The sequence below is a fragment of the Saimiri boliviensis genome, chromosome 12, assembly GCF_048565385.1.
Source record: "Saimiri boliviensis isolate mSaiBol1 chromosome 12, mSaiBol1.pri, whole genome shotgun sequence".
Classification (NCBI taxonomy): Eukaryota; Metazoa; Chordata; class Mammalia; order Primates; family Cebidae; genus Saimiri; species Saimiri boliviensis.
In genome coordinates, this window is record NC_133460.1 from 4,139,678 (window position 1) to 4,157,155 (window position 17,478).

The following is a 17,478-nucleotide window of genomic DNA, read 5'->3' on the forward strand; positions in this document are numbered from 1 at the left end:
AAATGCCTCCAAAGAGTAGAAAGTAAAGAATATGAAGCATGAGGTGGAAAAGGTAATCAAGATTTCAATCTTTATGAAGAAGTGCTGAAGATACGAATTAAAATAAGAGTCACCTGCAGTAACCATCAGGCATGTAATGGCTGCAGATGGCATGGTCGAATTATTAATGCTTACAGACGTTGCGATGATCACCGCCAAGTTTTCGACAGTTTGAAAAAGGACGTGGCTTTTGTGTCTTGTGTTGCTTTCAACTTTAAAATCCTATGCCTGGATTTAAGAAGAGACAGCGGGGGAAACGCACAAAGATCTTCGTGACTGTCTCTAATTGTCCTCACTGTAACCTCTGCCAAAGTGTGGAGAGGAAGGCAGGATCGAACACCAAAAGGAGAGAAGACATCTCATGTCTAGATGATGTGAGAAGCACCTAGCTGAAGTTAAACTGTAGCTTCTTGCAGTATCTATGACCGGAAAGAGGAAACCTTCCTATACCCTATACTCCACTGCAGGGAGCCCTTGAGAATGTTTACAGATGGCTTCATAATGTGATTCCTGCTGCTAAATGTAGCCAGAATGGCTCTGTGACCACCGATACTTGGCAGGAAAGAACAGATTTTTAGTGTATAAAATTCTATTTCTTTAGTATGGTAGTTGTAAACTAAGGAGGTTTGAGAGTCATTGCAAGGGAGTTCATGAATGCATACATTCCTGGTAATTTCATAGACAAAATTTACAGGAAAAAAATCTTGCATGCATTTAAAAATGGACAGAGATGCTGTTTGTGATGAACGAAGTTAAGTTTAGTGCTGCTGAATGCATGGCACATTGTCTTAACTGATAGGTATTAAGTGTATCTATCATCTTGTCAAATTGACGTCTGGTCAATTGTTTGAAAATCTTGACTTCATGTGGTGCACGCCTGCAGTCCCAGCTTGTCAGGAAGCTGAGGCACGAGAATTGCTTAAATACAGGAGGCAAAGGTTGTGATAAGCTGAGATCATGCTCCTTCACTCCAGTCTGGGCAAAAAAGTAAGACTCTGTCCCTCCCCCCCCCAAAAAAAAAAAGTGGAGTCAGGGGTGGATGGGTGCAGTGGCTCACATCTCATGCTGTAATCCCAGCAGTAGGTCAAGGCAGAAGGGGTGCTTGAGACCAGGAATTTGTGTCCAGCGTAAACGACATAGTGAGACACCATCTCTATTTTAAAAAATACTTAAAAATTAGCCGAGCATCGTGGCTTGTGCCTGTAGTCCCAGCTACTTGGGAGGCTGAGGTAGGAGGATCACTTGAGCTCAAGTGTGTACGTTTTCAGTGAGCCATGATCACACCACTGCACTCGAGCCTGGGTAGCAGTGAGACCTTGTCTTTTTAAAAACTGCTCGGAATGTAGTAGGTTTAGATCAAGGTTTGATGACAGGCAGTGTAATTTTTTGGCAAGGTCTCGATCCTTCTTGTCTACCCTTCCCCTGTAAGACTGGAGAGAGTTAGGATCCCTTCTCAAAATACTCTGTGAGTGTTTTGAATACCTCTGTGACCGGGGAGGGGGGGGCGGGGGGGAAGTACCCTTAGGGGTGGAACTTGGGGTGAGCCTCCATGAGTGACACCATGAAAGAGTGTCAGGACGGTCCTTAAGGTGACCAAATTCAAAGCCAACATCACAGTGACACCTGATGAGAAAAAAACAAACTGCATAGCAGGACGTCTTGCTAACCTGACATGGCAAAGAGAATATAGCTCCTCTTACTGCCCGTCATTCAAACCTGGTCTTACTGCCTCACACACACTTAACCTCGACTCTCACTTTGAATACTCTGCACTTTTCAAAGTCATCTTTGACCTGAAAGTGCCCGAGGGTACCTCTGTTCTGCAGGAGTTTGGAGGGCTCAACTCAAGGTTATTACCAAATGAGAGAGATAAAAGTGCAAGAGCTGACCTTTTCCTCGGAAATGTCAGCATTCAAGGCTCAGTCTCTTAAATACTAGGATGCTTGTTCTGCTTTTGTGTCAGATGCATACTTGATAAGCATCATGTGTGTATAAGAAGTAAAAGGTGCCAGCTAATCCCCAACTTGCAGTGCCTTTGAGTAGTGAACCTGAGCCTCCCATTTTAAACGAAGAACGACACCAGCCTGGCTCAGAACGAGGCATTCAAGTTGGGCACCGTCTTCTTCCTGTTCTAGCATTTACGTCCATTTATAAACTTAGAGGAAGAGTCTCTCAGCAGCCCACCTTTGGGCTGCTCTAAGTCAAATGTTACGGATGTAGTTCTTTTCACTGAACCCACAGGCACCTGCTATTATTGCTGGGACATCATGGACAAATTGGCTCCATTTGCAAACATGAATGACATTCAAGCCCTGGCATAGCTTTGTCCATTGGTGGAATGGAGCTCAAAGAAATGGCAAACTTATGGGCCTCCCAAAGTGGACAGTGAAAATATCGCCCAGAAAAAAAAACCAATTAGGGACAACATGACCTATATAAAAACCAATGCTATTACTTTCTCCTGAGTTAGTGGTAACTTCTGGCCTGCTCTGTGTTTCACCATGGTGCCTGGGCAAGGCCACCCTTTGTGGTATGTGGCATAGAGCACCACAGTAAGTACCTCTGAATCCTTGTCACGGACTCCAGGAGAATGTAGACTGCAGGAACCAATACGGACTTTAGAAACCGCTAGCTCATTTGGTGTTGGTCGCGGTGGTTTGTTTTGTTTGCTAAACTCAGCTTTATGCAGAATTGTTCTCTGCCACTGCATCTGCAAGCTAAATGCACAGTGCCTGGGAAAGACTAGGGAATGCAGGAGTACACCATGAGTCACCCTCTGGATAATTTGACAACTGCAAGAGAAAGTAAAACAAAGAGACTTGATGTGTATTTTAGCTACAGTATAATGTCCTGGGCCATTGAATTTGGGACCATCAGCGGGCTTTTTTCAACAGTGGGTCATCTAGGAGTCTGTTTTCTATTTGGGCCTTTGAGTTACTCGTTAGAAGAAAACCACTTGGCAAAGGACATACATGGTGAGCATTATGTATAGAAATACATGCTAAAACCATAAAGAGATTCTAGCCCCCAAAAAACCCACAGACTAGGCTCTAAGAGGTTTCTCCCTATGTAAACATCTAACCTCAGTATTGTAAATACCCCAAACTTACATGAGACAGGGAGGTCTCTGGAACCTCCAGAGCGAGCAGTGCTGAGAAGAGAGGTGGTACTTACACCAAACATTTGTCTGAGGTCCGGATCCCGGAACCTGAAGGGGATGTTGGAGACATGCAGCCGCTTGGGCTGAGACTTGTTTTCCGTGTTTTCGGAAGGTTGTGTCTGGGGCTGGCCATCCGTCGGTGCTGCGTCATCTGTCTGCTAAAAGAAGAAGGAGACATCGAAGAGGCTCTGAGTGGACCAAAATATTATGTTCCAATGTACAGCTAGTGCACAATTTGGTCCTAAGTTGAGTAGGCCATATGTACAGTTGAAATGGTGCACGTGGAGAGGGTAGTGCTGCCAGAAGCTGGTCCGCACTGTCCTACGCCCAGCTGGGCAACGTTTGCGCTGCCAGACGCGGAGCAGTCGTGGCTAGCGATTGTGGTCGGAAAGTCGAACGGTCGTTAAGTTGCATAGGTCCTAAGTCGATCAATACCTGTACTTCAGCTTCCCTAAAGGCAGAACCAAGGAATCGGAGAAGGGAAGGAACTGCTGAGTCATGCATGCATTCATTCATTCATCCAAGTGTTTTCTGAGCATCCACTGAGTGCTAATCACGAATCTGGGATTGGGCAGTGGGCAAAGCAGACAAAAATCGCCTCCCTCAGGGAGCATCATTCTCATGCGGGCAACACAGACAATAAATCCACTGATAAATAGAGAGTTGGAAGACAGAGAAAAGCATTAAAGGCTAGAAAAAGCAAAGGAAGGGGACTGGGAAGTGCTGGGGTTGGGAGGTGGGGAGTGGGAATCTCATCAGGAAGAGGGTAATAATTATGAAAGGTAGGAGAATGTGTATTTCTTAACTGACGCTCTTCAGAATCTTAAGATATGCCTACATAATTGTTCGGGCAGCGGTGCCGAAAAAATATAATTAAACAATTTGAAAAGACGAGTTGACATTCTGGAGTTCAAATAACTGGCCGACTGACTTCGACTTTTACGGTTCTAATTGCACAAACCTGTGCTGTCCACTACAGTTGACCACAGGTGACAATTTACATTTAGTAAGTTAAATAAGATATTTAACGTTGTTGGCATTAGCTGCATTTCAGATTTGCTCAGGAGCCACATGTAGAGAGTGCTTCCATCTCGAATAATGCAAATATCAAACACTTCCGTCTCTGCAGAAAGGTCTGTTGTGCTCTTTGCCTAGACCCTGTAACATTATTAGCCTAAGTCACTGGTTCATCACCCCTCTCCTCCAAATAAGGCTGTATAACACTGTGTTCCATTGACACCTGTATGTAGGCAGGAACTAGGGGAAAAGTCACAGTAACATTTGGTATCATAGCCACTGTCATACCCACAGTTCTAGAGTTCTAACATTTCCTTGAACGTTTGACACTTTCTCTGCAATTAGCACCTGTCGCCTCTGGGTGGCAGTAAACGCCATCCACATCAGATACCCGCTTTGAAACTATGATAGAAACCTTATGCGGAAGCCTATCAAATCTATGAGTGAGGGATCATCCTGACCTATTTGTCAGCAAACTAGAAATACATAATTGGGATAAAACTATCAATGCAGGCAGCCAGGTGTAAAATACTAACGACTCAGAGAAGGAGACACTCTTACAAAGTGAAATACAAAACAAACACCCAGATAACATGGGCATAATTTGCAAGTTTCTCACCAACCATGGTGTTTACTGGGAGGTTTCTTTTGCATTATCCTCCCTGACACAGCCTGAATTGCATTTTGAAATAAAGACATCCCGTTGGCTGCTAACCATTCTTCTAGGCTGATGTGGTATCAAAAGCCCTACCAGATGATTTCTTCAACTTCGAAGTACAAAGTCATGATGACAACAATATATAGTCATTTTGTCTATACTGTTGGATTAAATAGGAAGCAGTACCACCGTACGTTTTGTTAACTGGAAAATAAAAAATAATAAGTTCACACCTTCCAAGGCTTTGTGATTAAATAAATAATGTGTACTAACTTGGCCACGTTCCTGGCATGTATTCATTAAATGGAAAATAATGAATTATTTAGACTGATGATAATTTTTTTAATACCAAAAAGGGTTAAACTTTTTTGGGAAACATGCAGAAAAAGCTGTCATCTGCTTATTTTTAAAGTGTTTACACATCTTTACAGAGCAGCTGCTTTGTGCTGGACACATAAATTAGCCCTCCAGGTCACATGCAATTCCTACTTTAGTGAATGACAGCGATGGAGAAAGATCCTCATAAATAGATTCATTTTGTTGTTGTTTTCTTAAAGTTGGGTCTTGCTCTGTCACTCAGGCTGGAGTGCTGTGGCACAATCATGGCTCACTGCAGCCTGGAACTCCTGGGCTCAAGGGATCTTCCCACATCAGCCTTCCAAGTATCTACAACTACAGGCACACACCACCATATCCAGCTAATTTTCATTTGCAGAGACAGGGTCTCACTATGTTGCCCAGGGGGGTCTTGAACTCCTAGCCTCAAATGATTTTCCTGCCTCAGCCTCCCAAAGCAGCCTGACTACAGGCATAAGCCACCATCCCCAGCAGATACAGACTGCTAAATGTTGGGATAAGAGGCAATCACAAAGGGCTGAGTAACCTTAAATCAGGATCACACCACACTGTGGAAGGTTCAGCAAAGCTTGCCAATTCTGGAGGTAAATTTTTAGGTGGGAGATGTCTAAGAGAAGAGGAGGAAAGCACTGAGCTATACCAAGAGAGGGCAGAGATATGCAGAGATGTGAAACGATGCCCTGGATGCAGTGGAGTATGTGTGGACTTCAGCACCGCTGGTCAGAGGAGGCATGGACGGAGGAAAGGCAGGAGGGCAGATTTCCGAGGTGGTCAGGGGGCTAGATAAACGACCCCGTGTACAAAGCAAGAGTTTGAGCTTCCTCCTAAAAGCAATGAGGAGCCACCAAAGGATCACAGCGGGAGTCTGGTATGACCAGCTTGTGACACAAATGATACATGTCTATTTAATAGTTGGCTGACTCACCGACCAAATGAATTACTAGTGCATGAACGAACGAATGAAGACGTGTACAATCAATGTTGCCACCTTCATGCCATAGTTGAAGGGCAACATTGTAACAATGAAACCCAGAGAGAACAGAATCTGGTTTTTTCCAGTGGGAATATGAGGTTTTGTGCCATGTCCATGACACAGACATGAGCTTGAATCATGCAACTGTCACTTTTCAGAGGGTAAGGGGTTTTAGTACTCTGCATCAGACATGGAGTTTGCAGATGCTGCAGCTGAAATCCCAAGCTTCTAGTACATTTTTTTCCCATCCTGTTAGACGCTCCTGTTTAAATGCAAAAATGAAATGAGCTCCTCCTTTTCCTGAGAAGAAAACCTAGATTTGGATTTGTGTACAACTGCTGGATGTTTCAGTTTAATAAACCTAATTAGGAATTACAGAGATTATGATTAAACATATTAAATGATTAATAGCATTACGCCGCTCATGTGAAAATTAAAATTAATCATCTCTAGTCAAACAGGACTTTGGAGAAATCTTTGTGTTGTTCCCTTTGATAAAAACATACAATGCTCAATTAATCATTTTGCAGTGTATGCTTACATATAAATGCCTATATATTGTTATGGAGAAATACCTGTGTGTTAAAAAAGAATTCTTAAAGCATGTAAAATAAAGTAAGCCAAAAGTGTTTCAGATCATTGTGGGCGTATGGAAAGGGAAGAGGAGGAGTGTTAGGAAGGAGAGGTTGAATGAGGAAGAAAACAGAAAAAGGAAATGTCTTTAAGCCTCTTTATGCCTTTCATATGTTCAGATGTAGCACAAAGAACCAGGATGTTGGAATCACGTGAACAATCTCTGTTATTTGCTAATCTCACGACAGTCACTTTTCCTCTCCAAGCCTCAGTTTACTCTTCCAACAAAGGCTGTTAATAGGGTAATGGGGCCAGGTGCAGTGGCTCATGCCTGTAATCCCAGCACTTTCGGGGCTAAGGTGGGAAGATGGTTTGTGACCAGCATGCAACGTAGTGAGACCTGTCTCCACTAAACAATTTTTTTAAAAACGAGCTGAGCATGGCCATGTGCCTGTCATCCCAGCGACTTGGGAGATTGCTCGAGCCCAGAGATCCAGGCTGCAGGGAGGGAAGATCACACCACTGCCTTCCAGCCTGGGCGATGGAGCAAGATGAGTTCACGTCCTTTATAGGGACATGGATGAACCTGGAAACCATCATTCTCAGCAAACTGACACAAGAGCAGAAAATCAAACACCGTATATTCTCGCTCATAGGCGGGTGTTGAACAATGAGAACACATGGACACAGGGAGGGGAGCACTACACACTGGGGTCTGTTGGGGGGAAATGGGGGAGGGGCGGGGGGCGGGGAGGTGGGAAGAGATAGCATGGGGAGAAATGACAGATACAGGTGAGGGGACGGAAGGCAGCAAAGCACACTGCCATGTGTGTACCTATGCAACAATCTTGCATGTTCATCACATGTACCCCAAAACCTAAAATGCAATAAAAAAAAAAGAAAAAAAAAAAAAAAAAAAAAAGACTCTGCCTCTAAAACAAAAACAAAAAGACCACGAATGGTGGTAAGCTCACAGGATTGCGGTAAGGGCCAAATGTCGCAGGAGATGATGGAGCAGCTACCACAGAGCCTAAAGCCTGCTGTGGTTAAGGATTATCACTGACACTTCCATGAGTGTGATTTTTTTTTCTTTCCCTTTTTCTGGGACCTTGCAGGGAAAACATATTTAGAACAAGCCTGTGTTTTATGTCTTTGTGTTTGTTTCCTGAAAGATGACCACAAAACCGGTGACTGAAAGCCAGTGAACTTCATTCTTTCACAGCTGCATAGCCCAGAAATCTAAAATTGAGGTGCCAGGAGGGCCACTCCCTTCAGAGGCTCTAGGGAGGAAGCATGCTTTGCCTCTTTGAGCTTTTGGTGACTCTAGGCATTCCTTGGCTTGGGGCGGCATCCTTTCAACCTCTGCTTCCATCTATACAAGGTTTACCTCCCTCTGCGTGGGTGACAGTTAAATTTCCCTCTTCCTTTTTCTCCTTAAAAGATTATTAGTTGTTGGCTGGGCATGGTGATTCATGCACGGTAATCCCAGCACTTGGGAGGCCAAGGCGGGAGAATCACCTGAGGTCAGGAGTTCAAGACCAGCCTGGCCAACATGGAAAAAAAAAACATTTCTATTAAAAAAAAATACCAAAATTAGCCGGGTGTGGTGGCAGGTGCCTGGAATCCCAGCTATTCAGGAGTCTGAGACAGGAGACTCGATTAAACCCTGGAGGTGGAGGTTGCAGTGAGCTGAGATCTTGCCAGTACACTCCAGCTTGGGCAACAAATAGCATAACTACCTCAAAAAAAAAAAAAAAAGATAGTAATTACTGAGCCCACCCTAAATCCAGAAGGATTTTTGTCTTGATCCTTAACTACATCTGCAAAGACTTCCTTTTCTCCCCCTAAATAAGATCACATTTATTCATAGTCTATGGAGGTTAAGACACGGACATGCTTTTTGGAGGTTACCATGCCCTCTTGTACGTCTCTACCAAACATACAACAGGTGCACGCAGTACAAAGAAGCAGCTGTTATCCAGAAGGAACTGTGTCCTCCACCACTTGAGGTAGCATGAGGTTCTCAAGATGAGTGGCCTCAAAGCAGATCTAGGAGATGGGGGAATGACATCCCTGCCAGGCTCTCATCTGTCAGTGGGAGTTCTCATAGTTAATACTCAGTGTCAACGTGATTGGGTTGCAAAGTATTGGTCCCGGGTGTGTATGAGGGTGCTGCCAAAGGAGAATAACATCTGAGTCAATGGATTGGCAGACCCACCCAAAATCTGGATGGGCACCATCTAATCACCTGCCAGTGTGCCTAGGATAAAAAGCAGAGAAACACGAAAAGACCAGACTGGCTGCGTCTTCCAGCCTACATCTCTTCCCGCATGCTGGATGCCTCCTGCCCCCGAACGTGGGACTCCAAGTCCTTCAGCTTTTGGACTCCTGGACCTTCTACAGAGTGAAGGCTATAGTGTCAGCTTCCCTACTTTTGAGGTCTGGGGACTCGGCCTGGCTTCCTTGAGACTCAGCTTACAGGTGGCCTATTGTGGAACTTAACCTTGGGATCACGTCCGTCAATACTCCTTAATAAATTCCCCTTTTATATAAATATATATTAGTTCTTTCTCTCTAGAGAAGCTTGACTAATACAGGAGTCACTCCAATGAGACCCTCAAATGAACAGAGAGGAGACTTGAGTCTTCCTCTCTCCAGCCCACTCTCCCCAGCAGCCTTTGATTGTGGCCCCGGACGCCAGGATGCCTGGATGGAAAGCCTCTCATCAGCCTCTTGAAAGGCCATCAACATTCAAAACCAGAGACGCTGCCCGTAGGTTCCCAGCACGTACCGCTGTGACTCACTCAACTTGATAAGTCATTACAGCATCCATGAGAGGCTTGCTAAAGGTTATGGCAAGAGCAAAGTGTATAACTCGTAAGGAGAAGAAAATGTGTGAAAGGTAGGAAACCTGTTGATAGAACAAACCATCTAGGATGCACATACCTGAAGGGCGGTGGCTACCAGATGCAGAGTTAGTCCCTACAGACATAGCACATCAAAGCTCAGTGGGAATTAATCTCCGTAAGAACTCTCCATTTATCTTTTTTTTTTTTTTTTTGAGACAAAGTGCTGCTGTGTTGCCCAGGCTGGAGTGCAGTGACACAGTCGCACCTCACTGCAACCTCTGCCTCCCAGGTTCAAGAGATTCTCCTGCCTCTGCCTCTCAAGTAGCTGGGATTAGAGGCATGTGCCACCGCACCCGGCTAATGTTTGTATTTTTAGTAGACATGGGGTTTCATCATGTAGGCCACGCTGGTCTTGAACTCCTGATGTCAGGTGATTCACCTGCCTGGATCTCCTAAAGTGCTGCGATTACAGGCATGAGCTATTGCATCTGGCCATAAGAGTTGTGTTTTGCTCTAAAGTGACACCCACCTGAATGGACATGACCAAATTTGGGAGATCAGAAGGTGGGATATAGCAACACAGTAGATTTGGAGAATGGAGGAAATTGAGGGCAGTCAGTAAAGCAAGGGTGTGAGAGGTGGAAGGGAAGGGGACCAGGGACATCCCCTTCACAGAGGCTTCCAACCTGGATCCTCATTGGATCTCTGGGTCTATAAGCTTCAGTGTTCTCTTCCCTCACCTACTGCCTGTCTTCCATTCTTGCTCATTGGCCTCTTGGCTTTTCCTGGCCCCATCTTTGGCCTTCGTAATCATTCTGCCTTTCCCTGGGACACCATTTGCCCTCATGCCAGTACAATCTCTGACCAGGTGCCAATCAATGGAAAAACTGTCACTGGCCTCGTGATCTACAGCAACTCTGCGCCAGCACTCTCTCTCCCCTTGACTACTGAATTCTTCGCAGCACACATCTCTTCTTGCCTTTTTATTATTTTGTTCTGTGATTTCGTATATTGCCTATCTTTTCCACCAGGATGTAACTCCAGGAGAGCAGAGACTGTGGCTTTTCTGTTCACGGGGACACTACCACTACAGCAGGGTTCCTCAATGTCAGTTCCATTGACATCTGGGGCTGGTTCATCCTATTCACTGTAGAATGTACAAAGACATCACTGGCCTCCACCCGCTAGATGCTAGTCATTTACTCCTGAGCTGGAACCAAAAATATCTCCTGGGTTTCAAATGAATCCTGGGAGGCAAAACTGTACCACGTGAAACTGCTGAACTGGAGTTCATGGTGAGTTCTCAGTAAATACCTGTAGTGTAAGTGACTAAGCCTGGTTTGACCATGAGTGAGCTGCAAGGCTGCTAACTTCACGTCTGTGGATCTCAGTTCGCATATACAGAAAACGATAAACGCAGGCATCTCCACGATGCTTTAGAGTAAGATGACATCCAAATCTTTGTGAATGGTTAAGTCCCGTGCATAAAGAGAGGATGTTATAATTATGATCACTATTAACAGTTTTAATAACCATCTGCTTTTTTTTTTCCCTGAGGCCCATGCACAACTCTGAGATGCAGCCTCCCCATCAAGCAGGAAAGGCTGCAGGACCCCACACAGATGGGAAGTCCATTAACCTCAAGAGGTAGCTTTCCAGGAGGCACTTGGCAAAGCTTCCCTCATAAGCTCATTAGGACCACAGTGTTAGCTTCTACCCAGGCCCAGTGTGAAGGTCCTATTAGGAGGCGGAATATGTGCTGCAGAATTTTTCTTAATAAACAAACTCCCCAGGTATCAGCGCAGGTTATAAATGTTAAGAAAACACCACCGGCACTTTAATCTCCTGAAGATCACTTACTTCTTCCACAAAGACCTTAATAAAGAACCACGGGGCTCCCTCTGCTATAATCGTTCCTAATTCAATGAATAGCTCTGAGCAACCCAAGACTAATCCTGGTGAAATTGGATTTTGATATCGACCAATCCAGGGATGACTGAGAGAAAATACATAGTCGTGTAACGATACATGCCTTTGGATTCTGTCCCCGCCCTGAAATTTCTTCTGTCTGACCCTATGCAGGCACGACTGAGGCCACCTGTGTGGCATTTTCTGGTGATGACTAGGTAACTGGGTACAGAAGCACATGGAAAGAATCTTTTTCCTTAAGTTCTAGAATACACGTGCAGGTTTGGTACCTAAGTAAATGTGTGGCATGGTGGTCTGCTGCACCTATCAAACCATCACCTAGAGTATTAAGCCCCATATGCATTAGCTATTTATCCTGATGCTCTCCCTTTACCCGTTCCCCAGACAGTCCCCAGTGTGTGTTGTTCCCCTCCCTGTGTCCACGTATTCTCACTGTTCAGGTCCCACTTATGAGTGACAACATGCAGTGTACAGTTTTCTGTTCCTGCATTAGTTTGCTGAGGGTAACAGCTTCCAGCTCCATCCATGTCCCTGCAAAGGAAATGATCGTCTTCCTTTTTAGGGCTACGTAATATTTCATGGTATATATGTGCCACATTTTCTATAATCTATCATTGATGGGCATTTCAGCTGCCTCCATGTATTTGCTATTTTGAATGGTGCTGCAATGAACATATGTGTGCATGTGTCTCTACAATAGAAAGATTTAGAATCCTTTGGTTATATACCCAGGAATGGGATTGCCGGGTAAAATCATATTTCTGGTTCTAGGTCTTCGAGGAATCACTACACTGTTATCCACAAAGGAATATCTATGGTTAAGCAGCTCTGAGTTAAAACTCCAGTTTCATCACTTACTAGTCCAGCTATGTACAACCTTCTGAGCCTCAGTTTTCTCAGCTGCAAGCTCAGATAAATGACTTCTATCACAGGGTTGTCTGTCTGAGTCCAGAGTACTGGGGGCAGCCCTTGCTCATCCAGTACTGATTGAGAAACGTCTGGTAGATTATACCACCATGTAGTTGTCAGTAGAAATCAGAATACAGACAGGAACTAGAGATTTCAAAGCTCAGTGCTCAGGGAAGAGAGGGGACAATTAGAAAGGGAATAAGAACTGTAGCTAATTCTGTTTGATGGAAATGAAAACTACATGCCCTCATCACACAGCATTAGATACAGTTCAAGGATGCTGGGGAAGAGCTTTAGAGAAGTCTGTCCAATAAACTGTAAGTGATATATGTCATTTTTGAATTTTTAGAAGCCGTATTTTTAAAAGAAAAGTAAAATTAATTTTAAGAATGTTTAGTTTAATCCAATTTGTTAAGGATGTGATTTCTTATTTATTTATTTATTTTTATTTTTGAGGCAGTCTCACTCTGTCACCGGGCACCAGGCTGGAGTGCAGTGGTGCGATCTTGGCTCACTGCAATCGCTGCCTCCTGGGTTCAAGCGATTCTCCTGCCTTAGCCTCCTGAGTAGCTGCGACTACAGGCACATGCCACCACACCCAGCTAATTTTGGTATTTTTTAATAGAGACGGGGTTTCACCATGTTGGTCAGCATGGTCTCGATCTCTTGATCTCGTGATCCGCCCACCTGGGCCTCCCAAAGTGCTGGGATTACAGGCGTGAGCCACCGCGCCCGGCTCTGGGATGTTATTTCAACATGCTATCATATAAAAGATAATTTGTATTTTTTTTAATGGTGTCTTTTTTTGGATGGTGTCTTGCATTTTACACATCTCTATACAGACACCGAATTGTCATTGGAAATACCTGATCTATATTGAGCCTTTGAAAAATTGACAGTTGAAACATCCTCCGGACAAACTAGTAACAGAATCAAGTACCAGTGCTTACATTTGAATTAAAATTGGGTAAAGTTCACTAGCCACATTATTTTATTCTGTTTTTTTTCTGGAGACAGGTTCCCTCTCATTCCCTAGGCTGGAATGATCAAGGTTCACTGCAATCCCCACTTCCTGGGCTCAAGTGATCCTTCTGCCTTGGACCCCAACGTGTTGGGATTACAAGCATGAGCCACCACACCTGGCCTCACTAGCTGTATTTCAGGTGCTCAACAGACGCCTGTGGTTGGTGGCTCCCTGTGGTAGAAAAGATAACGGCCCTTCAAAGATGTTAATATTCTAATCCCTGGAACCTCGGATAGGATCCTTGACATGATGATGGAGAATTAAGGTTGCTAATCACATGACCATGAAAAGATTATCCTGAATGATCTGTGTGAGCTCAGTATAATCACCAGGATCCTGAGAAGTGAAACAGATGCCAGTGGCATGGAAGAGAACCCCCAGTATTGAGTGAGAAAAACCCAACCCACTATTACTGGTTTTGAAGCCAGGGAAAGAGTCAAGAGTTCAATGTTAGATATAGTAAACCCTAAGTTTCTCTTCCAAGCATCAGTGTGTCAGTATGTTCCGCTCTCTTTAATTTTCCCTTTTAAAGTTTAACTTCTTGTGGTTTCAGTAAACAACCTTTTCCACCAGTTCTAATCAGTAGTTCACATCTGTTCTGCTGGTCCCCTTCTCCATCCTGACTCATCCCAGTCACCTGCTCTGGTCACCTCACCTGCTCTGACCTGTCCCATAACCATCTTTCCCACCAAACTACCCACCCTGCCATTCTGGCTTGTACCCCCTGCTCACTTTAGAAAAGCCAGTCGGAATTAGCTTAGACTGTGCGATCTAACATTAGCCAATAGGGGAACAACACAGCCGTAGGGGCTACCTGCGTCAGGAATAAGTACCCCTTCCCCTCCCTTGTCCAGGTGTACACCTGCCATTGTTCCATTGGTGAGCCTCACCCTTCTATAGAAGGAAATTGCCTTGCTGAGAAATTTCATATTCGAGTGCTGCTTCTTTGAATGCAGCACTGAAAGTTTACATATAACACCAAGAATGACAGTGGGCTTCAGAAGCCAGGAAAGGCAAGGGGACAGATCAAATTACAAGCCTGCAGAAATAAATACCCTGCCAGCTACAATCCTTGTAAACCTGGTGACACTCACACTAGACTTCGGACCTCCAGAACCGTAACCTAATACACCTGTGTTGTGCAAGTTTCTAAGTTTATGGTCATCTGGCAGCCAAAGAAAACTACTGCACTCTCATCAGAAAGCAGAGGGATAGAAGATTTTCATCTCTGTCAAGTTCTATGGGGCAGTCCTGCTTTAGAGCCATGGTGTACTCAGGGCAAAAAAGCACAAATGGAAAATGGGCTTAAAAGGGACGAAAGCAGAGGAAAAGTCTTCCCTAGGACAGTGATCATAATGTCAGAGGCATGTGAACCAGAGTAACTCCATCTTGAATAGGGGCTCAGTGTTTGCCAGAGGCTGAGACCTAATAGGCTGCATTCCCAGTTACGGCATTCTAAGTCACAGGATGAGATAGGAGGTCAGCGAAACATACAGGTCATGAATACTTCACTGGTAAAACAGGTTGCAGTAAAGAAGCCAGTGAAATCCTACCAAAGCCAATATGGCAATGAAAGTGACCTCTGGGCATCCTCACTGCTCATTCTATGCTAATTATAATACATTAGCATGCCAAAAGACATTACCACCAACACCACAACAGTTTACAAATGCCATGGCAATGTCAGGAAATTATCCTACGTGCTCTAAAAGAGGGAGGAACCCTCAGTTCTTGGAATTGCCCACCCCTTTCCCAGAAAACTCATGATTATTCCACCCTTTGTTTAGCATATAATCAAGAAATAATCATAAAAACAGGCAACCAGCATCCATCAGGGCTGCTCTACCTACGGAGTGCCCATTCTTTTGTTTATTTCCTTCCCTAATAAAACTTACTTTACCTCTATGCATTTACCTCAAATTCTTTTTGCGTGAGATTCAAGAGCCCTCTCTTGGCGTCTGGATCAGGACCCCTTTCTGGTTAATAACAGTATCCTTTGAAATGAGGAATATATTCTTTAGTCAACTTTATCTCAGTTTCAAATATACCCATTTTTAAATGAAATAAATTTGGGGTATTAACATCTTTCTTGGGCGGTATTGTAAAAAATAAATATCCATCTTTAATTATAGATGGGGTGGTTCTCTCAGGCAGTTGCTTCCATTAGCAGTAGGCGTCAGCTCTAACTTTTGTTGCTATCAGTATTGTTATTTGGTGGTATTTCCCTTTACTCTGTAAATACATGTTTCTTAATCTATTTCTGTGTTCATGGATACACTGAGGGAGGCTGGAGTGCAATGGCGCGATCTCGGCTCACCGCAACCTCCGCCTCCTGGGTTCAGGCAATTCTCCTGCCTCAGCCTCCTGAGTAGCTGGGATTACAGGCATGCGCCACCATGCCCAGCTAATGTTTTGTATCTTTAGTAGAGACGGGGTTTCACCATGTTGACCAGGATGGTCTCGATCTCTCGACCTCGTGATCCACCCGCCTCGGCCTCCCAAAGTGCTGGGATGACAGGCGTGAGCCACCGCGCCCGGCCACACTGAGGGTTTTATGAAAGCTGTGAACAACATTTTGGTGGTGGCAGGGGGAATGCACATACACCTAAATTTTGCATACAATTTCAGAAAGTTCACAAACTGGCTGGAGGATACATGAACGCCCCTGGATGTGGATCACGGCTACTGAGGAAGGCTTCTGCTTTTCCCCTATGCTGAGTTAAGACCAAGGATTCTGGCTGTCACTGATGTTGAATGTTACCCCCACTGGTAGCTTACAAATAAAGAGTGAATCTGGATAAGCTGTCTGGGCTAGACGATGGAAAAGAAAACAGTGCCGAGGTCCTGCCACGAGCGAGGCATCTCACGAGCTGTTTTCCATCCCTTATTTTACTGAGTTGCTGTAACGACCAGGAAAACGGAGGCTCAGAGAGGTCAGACAATCCATCCAAAGTCACACAGCCAGGAGGTGGAAGGGTTGAACTTAGGATGGCTAACTCCATAACCTGAATGCTTTTCACTCCTCAAAGGCCTTTTAAGGTCATGGTGGAGATGCTCTGGAAAGTCTAGGAACAGCCACAAAGGAGAGCTGCAAAATATAGAGAGAGAAAAGCAAAGATTCACAGAAACCTTCACTGCCTATGCTCTAGTTCCTGGCCGGAACCAGAGTGGTGAGGTTGGCAAATCAGGCCCTGCCTCATCCAACCAGCTAAAAAGCAAACAAAACCAGAGGTGTCCTTTGAGCTACTCCAATCCCGGGTTGACCTCTGTTAAGCCCTCAGTGACGAGTTTACTTCCTTTTCTTACTAGAATGAGCATCCTATGGATAAATGCTGTATCAGATGCGCTATAGCAAAAGCCCTGTACCACGGTACATGGTGGGCGCTCAGCAAGTCTTTACTGAATCATTCCAGAAAACTAACGATTTGGGCCCAGCTGCTGCTTTCTCCAACAGCATTCTCAAATTCACCATCACGGTATGGAGACCCAACACCCAAGACACGACGTGAATGCAGCGCGATCCTCCACACAGTCAGCCTACTGAGCATTCCGCATCTTTCCCTTCCTACAGGCTTCGTCCCCTCCATGCACAGAACTCTTCACAGTGATAAATAAAAAGTGTACTTTGAATCGCCAGCTGCTGCTCCATCCTCCACCAATCAACTTTTTCTCAGAGAGAAAAGCTTGTGAGTGTCTTCGAGGCATTATTTGATTAAGTTGACAATATTATGTGAGCGATGGTTGAGTACCCACTGCGAAGTACTCTGGACCAAATTGATTTGTGTAACGAACACTCGCTCAGTCTCTTCTTGCAGCCTGAATAGCGGTCTTGATTTAGCCAGTAATGCTGGGCGCCGAGTGAATTTACAGGGTCCACGGTCCCTCTCTCTCAATCTGCAGAGAAGAGCAGGGCAGAGCATGGGCTGGCATAATTCAATACATTGTACTATAAGCTCAGAAAATAATATCACAGAGCTCTGCAATATACCT

The 17,478-nt window shown here is 44.7% G+C and overlaps 1 protein-coding gene across 1 annotated transcript in view; it reads right to left on the bottom strand.

Annotated features, from left to right (window-relative positions):
• RBFOX1 (RNA binding fox-1 homolog 1) overlaps positions 1–17,478 on the bottom strand; it is a 2,539,409-nt gene that overhangs the window by 140,002 nt on the left and 2,381,929 nt on the right. Inside the window, 1 exon segment of the mRNA XM_074383161.1 lies at positions 3,214–3,357. Within this exon segment, the coding sequence (XP_074239262.1) occupies positions 3,214–3,357 (144 nt within the window).